Source organism: Macaca mulatta, chromosome 6 (genome assembly GCF_049350105.2).
Source record: "Macaca mulatta isolate MMU2019108-1 chromosome 6, T2T-MMU8v2.0, whole genome shotgun sequence".
NCBI classification, from domain to species: Eukaryota; Metazoa; Chordata; class Mammalia; order Primates; family Cercopithecidae; genus Macaca; species Macaca mulatta.
The window spans coordinates 136,314,884-136,328,601 of record NC_133411.1 but is presented as its reverse complement, the minus strand read 5'-3'; the positions used below and the strand labels follow the sequence as shown (position 1 = coordinate 136,328,601).

The 13,718-nt window shown below is 37.5% G+C and overlaps 1 protein-coding gene across 1 annotated transcript in view; it reads right to left on the bottom strand.

Annotated features, from left to right (window-relative positions):
* Positions 1–13,718, bottom strand: part of MEGF10 (multiple EGF like domains 10) — a 182,452-nt gene that overhangs the window by 83,460 nt on the left and 85,274 nt on the right. Inside the window, exon 5 of the mRNA XM_015140681.3 lies at positions 6,321–6,413. Within this exon, the coding sequence (XP_014996167.3) occupies positions 6,321–6,413 (93 nt within the window). The remainder of the gene's footprint in view (positions 1–6,320; positions 6,414–13,718) is intronic.

Sequence of the window (13,718 nt, the reverse complement as noted above, 5' to 3'; positions counted from 1 at the left end):
CGGTCTCTAGCCTCTCCCTCTTTTCTTTCACCATCTTCTCAGGTTCTGAGTCTTTTTCACCTTAAAACATAGACAAAGGCTTAAAAAAAAAAATTTCTTGACCCTACACTTACTTCTTACTAACTCTCTATTTCTTTGCTTCCTCTCCTTGGCTTCTCAGGGAAGTTTCTGGAAGAGTAGTCTATAGCAATCTGTTTTCTGTTCCCATCTGAAAGTGAAGGGCTGTATACTCTTAGCCCTTCTCTCCCTCATCCACTCAGAAAATCTCTCACAATCTTATCTGACTCCATCCAGTTTCCCTCAATCTACCTCTTCTACAGAGACAGTTCTCTTTCTTTCACTTTATCTTTCTCCTAAGCTATGAGTTCTGTCAGAGCAGCAACCATTCCTCATTTGTTCCTTTATCCCAAGCATTCAGTGCAGTCCCCTGCACACAGTAATCATTCAATGAAAGTTCACAAAATGAACACATGAATGACCTTCTCAGAATCATATAGAATCATATGATTCCTTCAATCTAATTAAATGGAAGCTTTACTGTGCTCCAACCACATGCCAGGCACAATGGAGGCTTACAGAGATTAATAACACATGGCCTTTGCCCTCCAGGAGTTGTTTATCATCCAGTGAGAGGAGAAGAGCAATGGAGAATTGATGCATGAGCAGATAAATGATGTAGGGAAGAACAGAGCTAGAGCAGGAAAGAGGGGAGGGGAGAAGGAGATGACATAAAATAGATTAATGTCATTCACTCATAAAAGCTAGGATATGCATTAAGATGCCAATAAAGGTAAAATACGTGTGCTTTTTTAAAATAATAATTTTAATCCAATTTAAAAAGAAGGAATATGTCTAGTCAAATAAATCATGATTTCATTCTGGGAGAACAAACTTTTTACAATTCTCTGACATGCCTGGTTTTTTATACAGAGAATACATTGAGACCTAGGAAAGCCAGGAACACTGACTGTTTGTCACAGGCAGGAACTTTTCCCTCAGCTGCCAAGGTAAACAGACATATCAAATCTCAAAGAGAAGCCTCTGTGGAACTGGACATTTGAAGGTATTTGGCAGTCCCCTAATCACCCATGTATTTTAGAAAGGAAAAAAAAAAGATAGCTATGTATGACGGTTATCAATTGGTTACCATCTGACCATTTTAGACTCCTAATGTCAATAAAAGGAGTTAATATTCTGGTTGGAGTGATTGATCCAGATTGGGAAATCTGGGTTTCAAGGGAAAATTGGGTTGCTGCTGCACAGGGAGGGAAGAACTATGGCTGGAACCCAAGGATCCTGTGGATTACCTCTTAATACTCCCATGCCAGTAATAAAAACGCTGATGAGAAATGTCAACAATCAAAAAAAGGCAGGACAAGTAGGAATGCAGATCTTTCAGTAATGGAGGTTTCAGCCACTCCACCAGGTAAATAACCCCAAGTAACTGAAGTTTGGGCTGAGAGTGGGGGAAATATGGGATGGGAAGTAGAAGAGAGAAGCCATAAATATCAGTTATCATCTCGTGACCAATTACATGAAAGGAGTTTGTAATAGCTCTTAATGTTTGTTACTTGTTTGTTATATGTATATGCTTATTTTTATTTGCTATTTTCTTTTTTTCCTTTTTGTTTTATATGCTAGTTGTTGCAAGTTAACTTTAGTATCTAGGAAACAGAATATTCAGCAGAACTGTGACTTAATTTGAAAAAAATTTAATATAACCAGCAATGAATCCAGTTGGGACTTGCATCTCCTCATTTTAGGAAGAGAGTATGAGCATGTTCACTTCTAAGATGAATTGCTGTGTACTAGGTGGAAATACAGGGTTTTTTAATGTATAGGAATGCCAACGTGTGTGGAGGGTGCATATAGGAGTTGGATAACCAAAGGAGTGTACATCAACAGTTATCAACTTATTGCCTTTCAGCTCTAAATTTATCCTTCATTGCCTGCTCTACATAAACGGATATGTGCCCTCCAAATATTTTTCTATTGCCAGTTGGCCAACTGTTACGTATTTTCAATCAGGGGCGCTAGAAAGACATTGCAAAAGGAGTTTTCCATTCTAGTTCCAGTGCACTCAGAGCACGTAGTGCGCTAGCTCCTAAAGCACCAAGCTTCTGCAATGTAAGCACAGTGCCAATGGCTGCGCCAGTACCTGGCTCCTGGAGCACCTATGGCTTTTCCAATGCCTGGTTTCTGTAGCACAAATTGCTTATCCAGAACCAAGTTCTTGCAGCATGGACAGCTTCTCTAGCATCTAGCTCCCGTAGTACACTGTGGCTAGCAGCACCCATCAGCCAACAACTTCCCCTTTTTTGTAGCAGAGTGCTTCTGGTGAGACTTTTCCATGAAGAATTTTTTTCAAAAGTCCTATAAAAGGTCTAGAGGGCATATTTCCAGCAAGTTCTGCTAGAATAGTACCACAGCAGCCTCTCTGGATCTGACTGAGCTGTGGCTGTGCCCTTTCCAGCAGTTCTGGATCACACCCTTAGTGGTGTTTCTTCTTTGGACATTCTATCTCCACCCTAGGGGTAGTGGTTCCTTCTTATAGCTGCTATTCCTATATTCTCTAGAGATCTATCTACTTCTTACGAGCCCATCCCCCATTACTCCAATCTCCTGTTATAGTTAGTTAATAATTCTTTATATTTAACTTTCTCCTTTGAAGTTACTTTGTGTCCTAGTAGCAATGACCACACCAGCACCTAGATCTTGGTTTATATATACCACTCTACAATAAAAGGTACCAAGGTTCCTTTGAAAAATCGTTCATTTTAGGGCTGCAGCAGGAAAAATAAAAAATGAGCCTGGAATATCTTCTAGCACCAGAAAGTAAGAAAGCACTCAAAATCAAAAAGATGAGTCACGTCAAAGGGACACAATGGGTTGGGCGCAGTGGCTCACACCTGTACTTCCAGCATTTTTGGAGGCCGAGGTGGGTGGATCACCTGAGGTCAGGACTTCGAGACCAGCCTGGGCAACACGGTGAAACCCCATCTCTGCTAAAACTACAAAAATTAGCCAGGTATGGCAGCACAGGCCTGTAAGCCCAGCTACTAGGGAGGCTGAAGCATGAGAATTGCTTGAACCCAGGAGGCAGAGGTTGCAGTGAGCCAAAATCGTGCCATTGCACTCCAGCCTAGGCGACAGAGTGAGACTCCGTCTAAAAACAACAAAAAAGCACACAATGGCCAAAGCTGGAATGACCTGGGCAACAAAATACATTATGTAATACTGTTTTATAATCCAAAATGTCAAATCAATACACATGAGTCCTTACTGATATAAATAAATGTTTGAATAAATGCAGGAGAAGAAACAAATCTTCCTTACAGAAAAACTCCAAATAATATAGGCAGATATTCCTTCCTCAAAGACATGGAGCTTGAGTCCTGCCCTTCATCCCTAAAGGTAGGATAGACTTAGTTACTTGCTTCTACGGAGTAGAGTACAGAAAGGGGAGAATTTAACTTTATGTGGAGAAGCCTAGCACACTACCTCAACCAACTGATGAAGGTTAACCAAGTGATGACATCAGTGATGTCACATGGATATCATGATATGATGTGAAGAGAAAGAGCACTTCAACTCCGGTATTCTCTTCAAAACTCATAACCCATGTCTGATCATGAGAAAAACACCAGACAAACACAGATTGGGGAACATTCTACAGGATACCTGGCCAGTTCTCCTCTAGACTATCAATTTCACGGTCATGAAAACAAGGAAAGACTGAGAAACTGTCACAGATCAGAAAAGACAGGGCAGACATGACAGTGAAATGTAGTGTGTTGGTCTGAGCTGGAATCTGGAAGAGAAAGAGGACATTAGTGCAAAAACTGATAAAATTCAAATAACATCTGCAGTTGATTTAATAGTAATATACTACTGTCAGTTTCCCAGTTTTGACAAACTAATAATAATTTAAGAAGTTAACAATGGGGGAGGCTGGGTTTGAGCGCACAGGAGCTCTGTACTATCTTTGCAACTTTTCTATAAGTCTAAAAGGGTTCCAAAATAAAACAAATTTATACTTAAAAAATTTAAAAATTACTGTGGTTTCTGTCTCCTGATTGTACCATAAGTGATACAAGAAGCCAATCTAATTATCAAAGGAATTATTTTATGGATCCAATGTACACCATCAAATTGATACATAACAATAACCAAAGAGGAGGGGAGATGGAAATAGAATCCTTTGAAATTAGGCCATTTAAACTCTGCTAAGTAGCACGTTACTAGACAATAGATTTTGGTTCCAGAATTATCTGGTCAAGAATAAACAAAATGATACATTTCCTGATATTAGGCTGATTGCCACAGACAAAACCCAGATAGCAAGACCCATATTCTGGGTTCAGCTCAGAATATCATTTTTTACCTGCTTAAAAAGGCATCAGAAATGTTTTTCTCAGAACACCTTTAAACATTTCAGACATCTGTTCATGTTTATTTATGCTTTTGTTCATCATAAAGTCAAACATGAGTTGTAAAAATAAACTAAAAGTTGCCTCAGTATCATATTTCAGTGTTACAAGAACATCTGTTCTCAGAATTCTAGAGTCTCCATTAAACTCCAAAATAAAGCAACAGTTTATTTTCTAGAAGGTCCTAATCAGTTCTAGAGAGTCTGAAACCCATGTAGGCTTTTGTTTTGCTTACACAAACACTCTTCCTTCTGAGCCCTCAGCTCAAGGTAGTCTGCAGTTCTTAGGAGACAAAGTATGAATACAACTGAAGTTATTCTGTAGCTTTTTTGTCCTGGAATTAGTGGCAAACCACATAGTTTCAAATGACGAATATGCCCACTCTTCCCTATCCCACTAGTTTATAATAATGTTATTTTTCTTCAAGATGTCTAGGCACAACTGATTTTTAAACTGGAAAAGTTAATGAAAGCAACATCACATTTGAGGTCAGTCGGCCAGAAACATGGACATGAGCCAAATCCCACATCCCAAACATTTTGCCTCAATGGCGTGTGAACAAAATGCCCACTCTCCTCCTGATTTCCAACAGAAGCAAAACAAAACCCTGCAAGACAGTTTTTCCCTGGAATTGAGAAGCCTGTCAGGGGCAGAAAGACACACACACACACACACACACACACACACACACACACACACACACACTCCCAGTCACTGTTTAAGGTACAGTAAAAAGGCTCTTTCACACCAAGCGTTCTGTGCACAGACGGCACAAGGGCTTCCCCTGGAGATGCTGCTTCAAGGAGAGCCAAGAGATCACAAGTCCGAAACAAGTAGTCCTAGCAAGATAAATAATCTCCCCAATTCCAAAGTAAGCAAGTAAAAATTTTTAAAATCAGCTTATTGAAATAAGTCCATTCAGACTAATTTCAAAAAATTCCTTGATGGCAACGAAGAGAAATTTGTGCTGTCATGCGAACTTGCTAACTTTTTAAAACGATTGTTTCCTTTTTCTAAATGTAATGTTTCACGCATTACAATTTAGTTGCACTTTAATTCCTTCTCACGTTTCTCAAGGGGAAAAAAGAAGTATAAAGGAAAAGGAAGTGGATGCAATTACGTGCACAGCAACAAGTTAGCCAGAAGATTTTGGTTTAAACTGTGAAATTTAGAAAAGGAACTGTATTACATGACATTCCATGATATAATCTTTACGATAATGAATATGAAATGTTAGGTGTACACTGCTTTGAGTCCAAAATGCCATCATTTTAGAATTATAATTCTAACACAATGGAGACAAATGATACACTACGTTAGGAATTGATTTAACAAGTACCAAAATGTTCATGAATTTTCATTTATTACAGATAAGTCTCCCGAAAGTTATCTGAACAAGTACTCATTATTTGCATCTCAGAATTCAGAGACAAAAAAATATGTTAGCATCAATAATACCAATTTCACTTCTGAGTTAAAAACCAACAGGTGGTAAATTTTAACCACCAAGAAATTTTCTTGGAGAAATCAACAGGTAAAAACAGAAGTTAGGATACAATAGCTATGTTACCACAACTGCCTTACTGAAGTAAGGAGCCTAAATTGTGGACCCTACTCTAGAAAATGCATTCACATCCGCAGAAGTATGAGCTGTTGTATGATTGCGGAAATTTCCTTCTTTCCAAGAACTTTTCATTATACTTAATTAACAAATAATGTATATGTACATGTACAGATTTAAAAGAAACTGTATGACTGAGATGGACGTGGCATTCACACTACGCTCTGTGTAGGGATGAAGTGGGAAAGCATGACCCAGGGTCATCTGCAGACAAGGAGGCCCCTACAGCAAAAACATCCCGAGACGGACAACAGCAGGTGGAAACTTACCACTGGAGCAGTTGGTCCCTCCCCAGCCAGGCTCACACTGACAGGTGTTTGGAGCAATACAGCGACCGTGGACACATTTATCAGCACAGTGGGCTGTCAGAGAGAAAATCAATCAAATAAAGAAAGTTGGCACAAGAAAAAAAAAGCCAACAACACAGCTGTTGCACATCCAAGTCTCAAGTATCACTTAAAAACAACATGCATGCTTGATAATTTTCTTCAATCCATTCCTCAGCCCTCTTACAGTCTGCTGTAGGACCAAACAATTCCCCTTCTTATTTTAGTATCGCCAAATAAATCCCATCATTTCTACTATTCTATTCTACTTCATGCTAAATTAGAAAAGACGTTTCAAGGAAAATTGCCTAATTCACTCTTTAAAAAAATTATCAGTGAGTATCAAATATATCCTTTTTGTGTCAGAAGGAGGCCATGTGGAGAAACAAACCACAAAGCAGAATATCAGGGCCTCAGAGTGACAGAGTGGATGGGGAGTATTATGATTATGTATTATGATTTTTTTTACTAATACATTCACCAGAAACTGTAGTCACACTTCTTTGTGAACACGTTGTTCACAACTATGACACAGCAGAATTGCTTGCTCTTTTTCTGTTGAGGAGGATATTTGAAAAATGCCACCCAGGTCTTTGGAAAACAGTAAATCTCAATGCTCTTTCATTAGTAAATATCTCAGGTGTACTCTACCCTTGCAGACAAAGGGGCATCACTGCAAATGTGAGTGAATGGACAGTCTGATGATTTCCAAAATAGGCATTAAAATATGCTGTGCCAAATCTTAGCATTATCAACAACCTTAGTACCATGCACATTGGTTAAACATTATTTAAAATATCTGGATATATGCATAATTGTGAGAACAACTTAAAGGGTTTGGGGTTCAGATATTCTAAAATTTTATTTAAGGGTGGTATGAGGTGCTATGTACTTTAGAGATGCATTTTATCAGTGCATGTCTTATTACAAAAGACTTACTGCCCAAATATATAAAACACCAATAAGTAAAATAAGTCTTATCTCCAGTAGCTCAAACTGGTAACATTTTTGTGGATGTAGAACCTTCAGGAATTTTTTCCTACATATTTTTCTCCTCAAAAAAATAGAACCATATTTTTCAATATGCTTTTCCACTTAATATAATGACAATAATATTTCCATGTCATTAGTATTAATATATGTGATTCATGCACTAAGGTGTATGTTTAATATGTGTGTATATATATGTATATATACACATGTGCACACACACACAGTGCATAAATATTGCTGAACCATAAATGACTACTTCTAAGGTCTTGATCATAAGATTGAGACACGAAGATATATAAGAGTGGGCATTTTAGGTGAAGAGAAAGCAAAAGCAACAGGTAAAAAGAAAAACAAATGAAATAAGTTATGTTGGGGGCAGTGTTTGGGGCAATATCTTTGCAAGATAGAGAGAGAGACTCTGAAAACCAAATTAAGGTATTGGGACTTTATTCTGAGAATTCGCTAGGAATAGTTTAATGAAAAGTATACATTTGTTATAAGAAACCAACAGGGAGATGACACCACAATGAAATAAAGTGGCCATAAATTTTGGAAAATACAAGCTCTCTTGCTCTCATCAGAATAACTCTTTAGCACCTAGGCGATTTAGTGAGGAATACCAGGACTGGTGAGCTTGGGACTCTGGTCGAGGGTAGAATTTTCTGATACTAGAGTTTGAAGGAAGTGCTTAGCAACTTCATAATATTTGAGTCAATTACATATTTCAATGTAATTAAAAGCAGAACTTGCCTGTAACATATGAACACACTGGCCCTGCATTATTTTGATTTTTGCTGCCAAGTTAAGTCAATATGTGCCAACTTCAGGGTTCAGTGTCTCCTTCCACCTCTAGGTTTGTGTTTGAACTTGTAGATGTCATTCATTTGTAAGCACAAGGTACTGTTCTTTTGTTAAAATTTAGGTATGTACATACCTAAAGCCAGCAAACTACGATACTTGAGTGTGCAAAGTTCAACTAAATGCCACAGTAGGCTTGGGTCTAGCAGTGCAGGGTATGCTCTGGATGCTATCTCACACTGTGTTCAATGGCAGCATGGGTACAGGGGACTCTTCCACCAGTGAGAGCTCTGGCACCCACTGTAAATATGTCAAAACAAGAGGGTTTGCCTCCCACTTGTCTTAGGTACTGATGGCATCTATGTTTGCAACTATTACAGTGAACAGCCTTCAGACCCAAGTTTACCAATTATCCTTCTTCAACATAGTAAAGCTACTAAAATTCTGTTTGAATATTTCCAGAAGTTTTAAAAATTAGATACTCTTTGCCTTTAATGTGAAACAAGACTTATTTGACACTGTGCATTTAAAACAAAACACAGAAATTGAATGTAGTGGCTGATGAAAGGAAGTATTCTCCATATTCTTGAATTTCAAACTTTTGTGTTTAACAGTGTAGTTCCCACGAATTAACTTCATACTAAAGAAATTTTATAAATGTTCATTTATATGGTAGATTTATATTAATACAACTTAAATTGTTTTTTATCTTGGGCATCTATGTAAGATTTTATTGGACAAAATAATTAATATTATCATTTGAGAATTTGAAAACTTCTGGGTACTCAAAAAGCTGGATTCCATCAGAGCAACCTAGAGTTTTGTATTCATCTGGCAAGGAGCTGGCTATGAGGGGAGAATGTTTCCGGTATTCTATGGACAGGTCTCAATTCGCTGCTCTCCCTTTCTCCTCTATCCTTTCATTTTTTTCACCTTTTATCTTCATTTTCACTTTTTACCACTCGACTCATCTTTCTCTCCCACACACTACTTATTTGATATACACCACAGAAGGTGGAAATTAAAATTTGGTTTTAATTGTAGTTGTGTTGACTCTTAACTCCAGGGTGACACCAAATGAGTTCCGCCTGAATCAACTGGTAAGAAAGGTAAGATTGAGCAAGCCAGCCTAGCACTTTGCTCTAATATCAAGCTAGCACTTATTAGAATGGGTAAATAAATGCATAAGTTACGCATATGTTCCAGAGAACTAAGAATCAGAATTGCATTTGGTTGGATCCCAATCCATTGTTTTTTTGTTGCTCTTATTTTGTTAACTCCAAAAAAGATAATAAGTAGATTTCTATGTGCAGAATCAAAGGAGACTTGCTTCAGAACACTTTGAGATTGCTCGATAATCACACAATGTTCTCATGTGTGATTCTCGATAGTGCAAACTTTGTGTTTTATGAAATGAATTCCAAGAAGTTCAGTCAATTATAATAATTTTTTAAAAAATCCGTGATGGTAATTTTAAAATATGGATTACATTTATGAAAACCTTGAGCTAACATTTGGCCAAAGTCTGAAACAAAATGTGGATGTGTCATTAGCAGAAAACAAATTTGCCTGTAAGTTAATTAGGAATTGGAAGAGGGAATCTGCTTCCCTAATGATTTATTTTTTCTTAATTAAAGCTAAAGCCAATGGAATCACCTCTGCACATTGATGCCTAAAGACAAATAATGATCTAAATGATGAGAAATATTGTTGGGATGGAGTCTAAAAGGAAAGAACACAAAATCCTACTTCTATGATGGAGAATCTTCACACATTAGACTCCATTATACAAGTGCCATCTCTGCTCCATGCCCTTTTCCACCATCTCTGGGCTCTCCACATCCAGCAACAAACCTCATCAAAGATGGAAAAGAGCAAAGGGAAGCAACAGAGGAGGACAGAGTAAGCTATAGACCTCTCTATATTCTCTAATGTGCTAACTCACCAAGGTGCAGAAACACTGACTATGGCACATGCATGACACAGACGCCCACTCCACCACCAAGAGATTAGCTGAGCTCAATTACTACCTTGGTCTTACCTCCCCCATTCAGCTTCAGATGTCACCTACTCTGGGTGTTGCTTCTATAACTAACATGCTCCACATGAAAAACCAATGTAGGCTAAAGACATTAATTGTTCATGTAGAAAACCCCAAAGTGAACTAGAAAAGAAAAAAAGGAACAGAGGTCCACTTAGCAAATGTTCAGTAGCTGAGATACAAAGAATAGGTACAAAGGAACCATTATAAGTGCGGCTGCCCCATGAATGGAAATAGATATTTTATTCCCTACCCATGTCCTTTCTTCTTACTTTTAAAAGGGCAATTAAAACCAGAATAACCCAAGCAAAGATAATCTATCTAATATGATTTCTTTTCTGCCCCCATCTTTAAGAAAATCATTAAATATCATATTCTGAGTCTGAATCTTTTTTAGAGGCCAGACATAAGCTGAATCTCAGCCTGCATTCAGTATGCTCCTTCAGACACAGCAAGCTGCACGGGGCAGCCAAGATATCTTTTCCCTCAAGAACTAGGAGGCAAGAGACACTGATGAGAAGAACAGGCCATGTCTTTGAAGCAAAAGCTGTGGACACTCTGTCTGCCTGATGGACAGGTGGGCACTGACATGATGACCCTGGAATCTTCTCTAATTAGGCTCCTGTTTCAGTCTTAGTTCCTAAATCCATTTAAATCCCATTACCAATGACATGGACCTCATTCCTTTTACTTGTAAATACTTGGCTTTAATACTGACAACCATTAACTATACTCAATAGTTTTTCTTCTGCCACATACAATTCCCTTTGGATTTTCACCTAGGGATGCCAAAAAAGTAAAAGGAGGAGTAGACAGACTAAAGACTTCTTTATAAACCAATTATATCTCTAAAGACAGTATATACCATTGTCTTAAAGAATATAATATATTTATTTAAATTAATATGGAAAATGTTTCCAGAATCAACATAGTTCTTGAAAACAACTCTCCAATAGAGACACAAACCTTCCAGCTAACCTATCTGTCCCCAGAAATTCCTTTTATGCTGATGTTATGAGCAAAGAGTGGAAGTCATAAATCTTATTTTCTCTCATTTATTCTGTGAGTTGCTACAGAGAAATATAGAGTTTTAGAGTTAAACGTGCCTTTACTGAGCATCATTCCTGCATTTTTCAGATGAGAAAATAGATCAGGAAAATGGGTACTTTCCCCAATATTCATAGTTGGTATTAAACCCAGGTCCCTGACTCCCAGTGGACCAAAATGTAAGATGGATTTTAATGGAAGTGAGAGGGAGCAGGGGTGAAAAGGATGATAGAGGGTGTTCTGGATCAGATACCAGGGCAGGTATACTAGATGGCCTGGAGTCAGAAGTCAAAAGATTCAAAGGAGGAAGAAGGAGAAAGAAGCAGAGAGTTGACTTCCAAGATAAACTTTATCTTCCCCACACTTTTGTCTGAGGACAATTACATGCAAAGTCCTTACAAAATCTAATTGCTACTACAAGTGCACAGGAACCATTTTGCTTTCATATTTCCAAACATTATATTGCAGCCTACCCTATTATGTTTGTTTATAAAAAGGAAAGGTAATTCTCTTTTTCTTCTGTTTAGTATTTACTGATGCATTAGGTACATTGATAGGCAGTACTGTGTATACAAAGATGGCAGACTGGGAACTCTTAGTCTTCAAAGGAAATCTGATGTAGATCCATCAAACTCAATAAATGCAGAGTAGAATCCAGGGATAATAAGAGAAGTTTCAGAAAAATACTGTGAGAGCATACTGAATAATTCAATTTATTTGAAATATCCAAATGGACAGCACCATATGGATAGACAGGGTATCAGTTGTTTGTCTAGGGCTGTGGGTTAATATGGATTGATGGCTAATAGGTATAAGGGTTGTATTGAGATGATAAAAATATTCAAAACTTGATTGTGTGATGGCTGTACAACTTTGTGAATATACTAAAAATGGGTGAATTGTATACTCTAAATGGTTTAATTGTATGGTATGTGAATTACATCTCAATAAAACTGTTATAACAATACTGTGGAGACTGTGGAAGTAGTTAATTCTAACTGGGGTGAGATCAAGAGCATCTCATGAAAGAGAAAACATCTAAGCTGAAAAAGTGGGTATCTTTGAAATAATGTTGCAGGGAGGAGTGCCCCAAAACAGCTGCCTCACACATCTTTTTCCTTGCATCCCATCCCCAAAGTTGCATAACTTTTTGCTTAGGGTCAGGGGTTCTTACCCCACAGCCACCAGTGGTCCATATGTGTGATATCCATAGATGGCTATCAGTGGTGGAAAGAGCTTGAGAACGCTAGGAACCTAGACATTTGCACTTAGTAAATGTAATAATAATAATAATAATACAAAAACTCTGTATCTATAAGTCTTTTCTCTCCATTTCTTATAGGGTTTTCATGTCATTTCAGGGCAAGTACAAAGAGCTACTACTGGCAGTGTCTTTGGCAGACATTGCCAATTGTATACCCAATGTCTACTCTTCCTTCTATCCTTAACAGAATCTTACTTGTACCACAGCCAGCAGTGATGTCAGCAATAAACTACATTTATTGGCCCTCTTTCTAGATTGAAATGCCCATGTGGAAAACAGTGCCAAAAGACAGATTCAGTTGGTAAATGCAACTCCCCTTCTCTTTCTTCTTCCTGCTGCCTGGTGTGTGGACATCGCTGAATCTGCAAAGAGCACCAGGCAACTCTGAGGGAAGGACCAAGAGAATCATGGAACCCTTCACTCTGAATTCTTGGCATGGATAAATAAGTGCCATAAACCACCCACTTCCAGAATTATCATGACATGATGATCCTTATTATGTATATGTTTCTATTTTTCAGATCTCTATTTATTGCAGCAAAACATTATTTGTAACTAATACACTGCTTTTTTGAATGATCTTTCAGGTGAGTCGGTTACTAAATTAAATAAAAATAAACATTAGCAGAAAAATGGAAGACCCATCTATATAAGGAGGAGATACAAGAACTCAGAACTTGTGTCATAACATTTTAAGTAAAGGTGTCACGACCTAGTCCAAGTGGGATGGCCAAAAGATATGAGGGGAATTAGAAATCTGGCCATTAGATACATACCTCATTCTCTCCCTGAAGCATCATTTTGACTCAAATTACAATGTGAGAAGAGTTAACTGTGGATACTATAAACCCCAAAACAACCACAAAAACAATACAACTAAGATTTATAGCTAGTAAGCCAACAAAGAAGATAAAATAGAATTATAAAAAATATTCAACTTAAAATGAAAGTATAAAAGAGAAAAATGAGAACAAAAAACAGATGGGACAAGCAGAAATCAAATATAACTATATCAATAATCATATTAACCATAAGTGGTCTAATACGTAAATTAAAAGACAGAGATTAACAGATTGGATTAAAAGTGTAAGACCTAACTATATGCTGCTTACAAGTACAAGAAACACACATGATAAAAATGCAAATATTTTTAAAGTAAAGGTATGTTAAAAAACAACAACATACTAATGCTAATCAA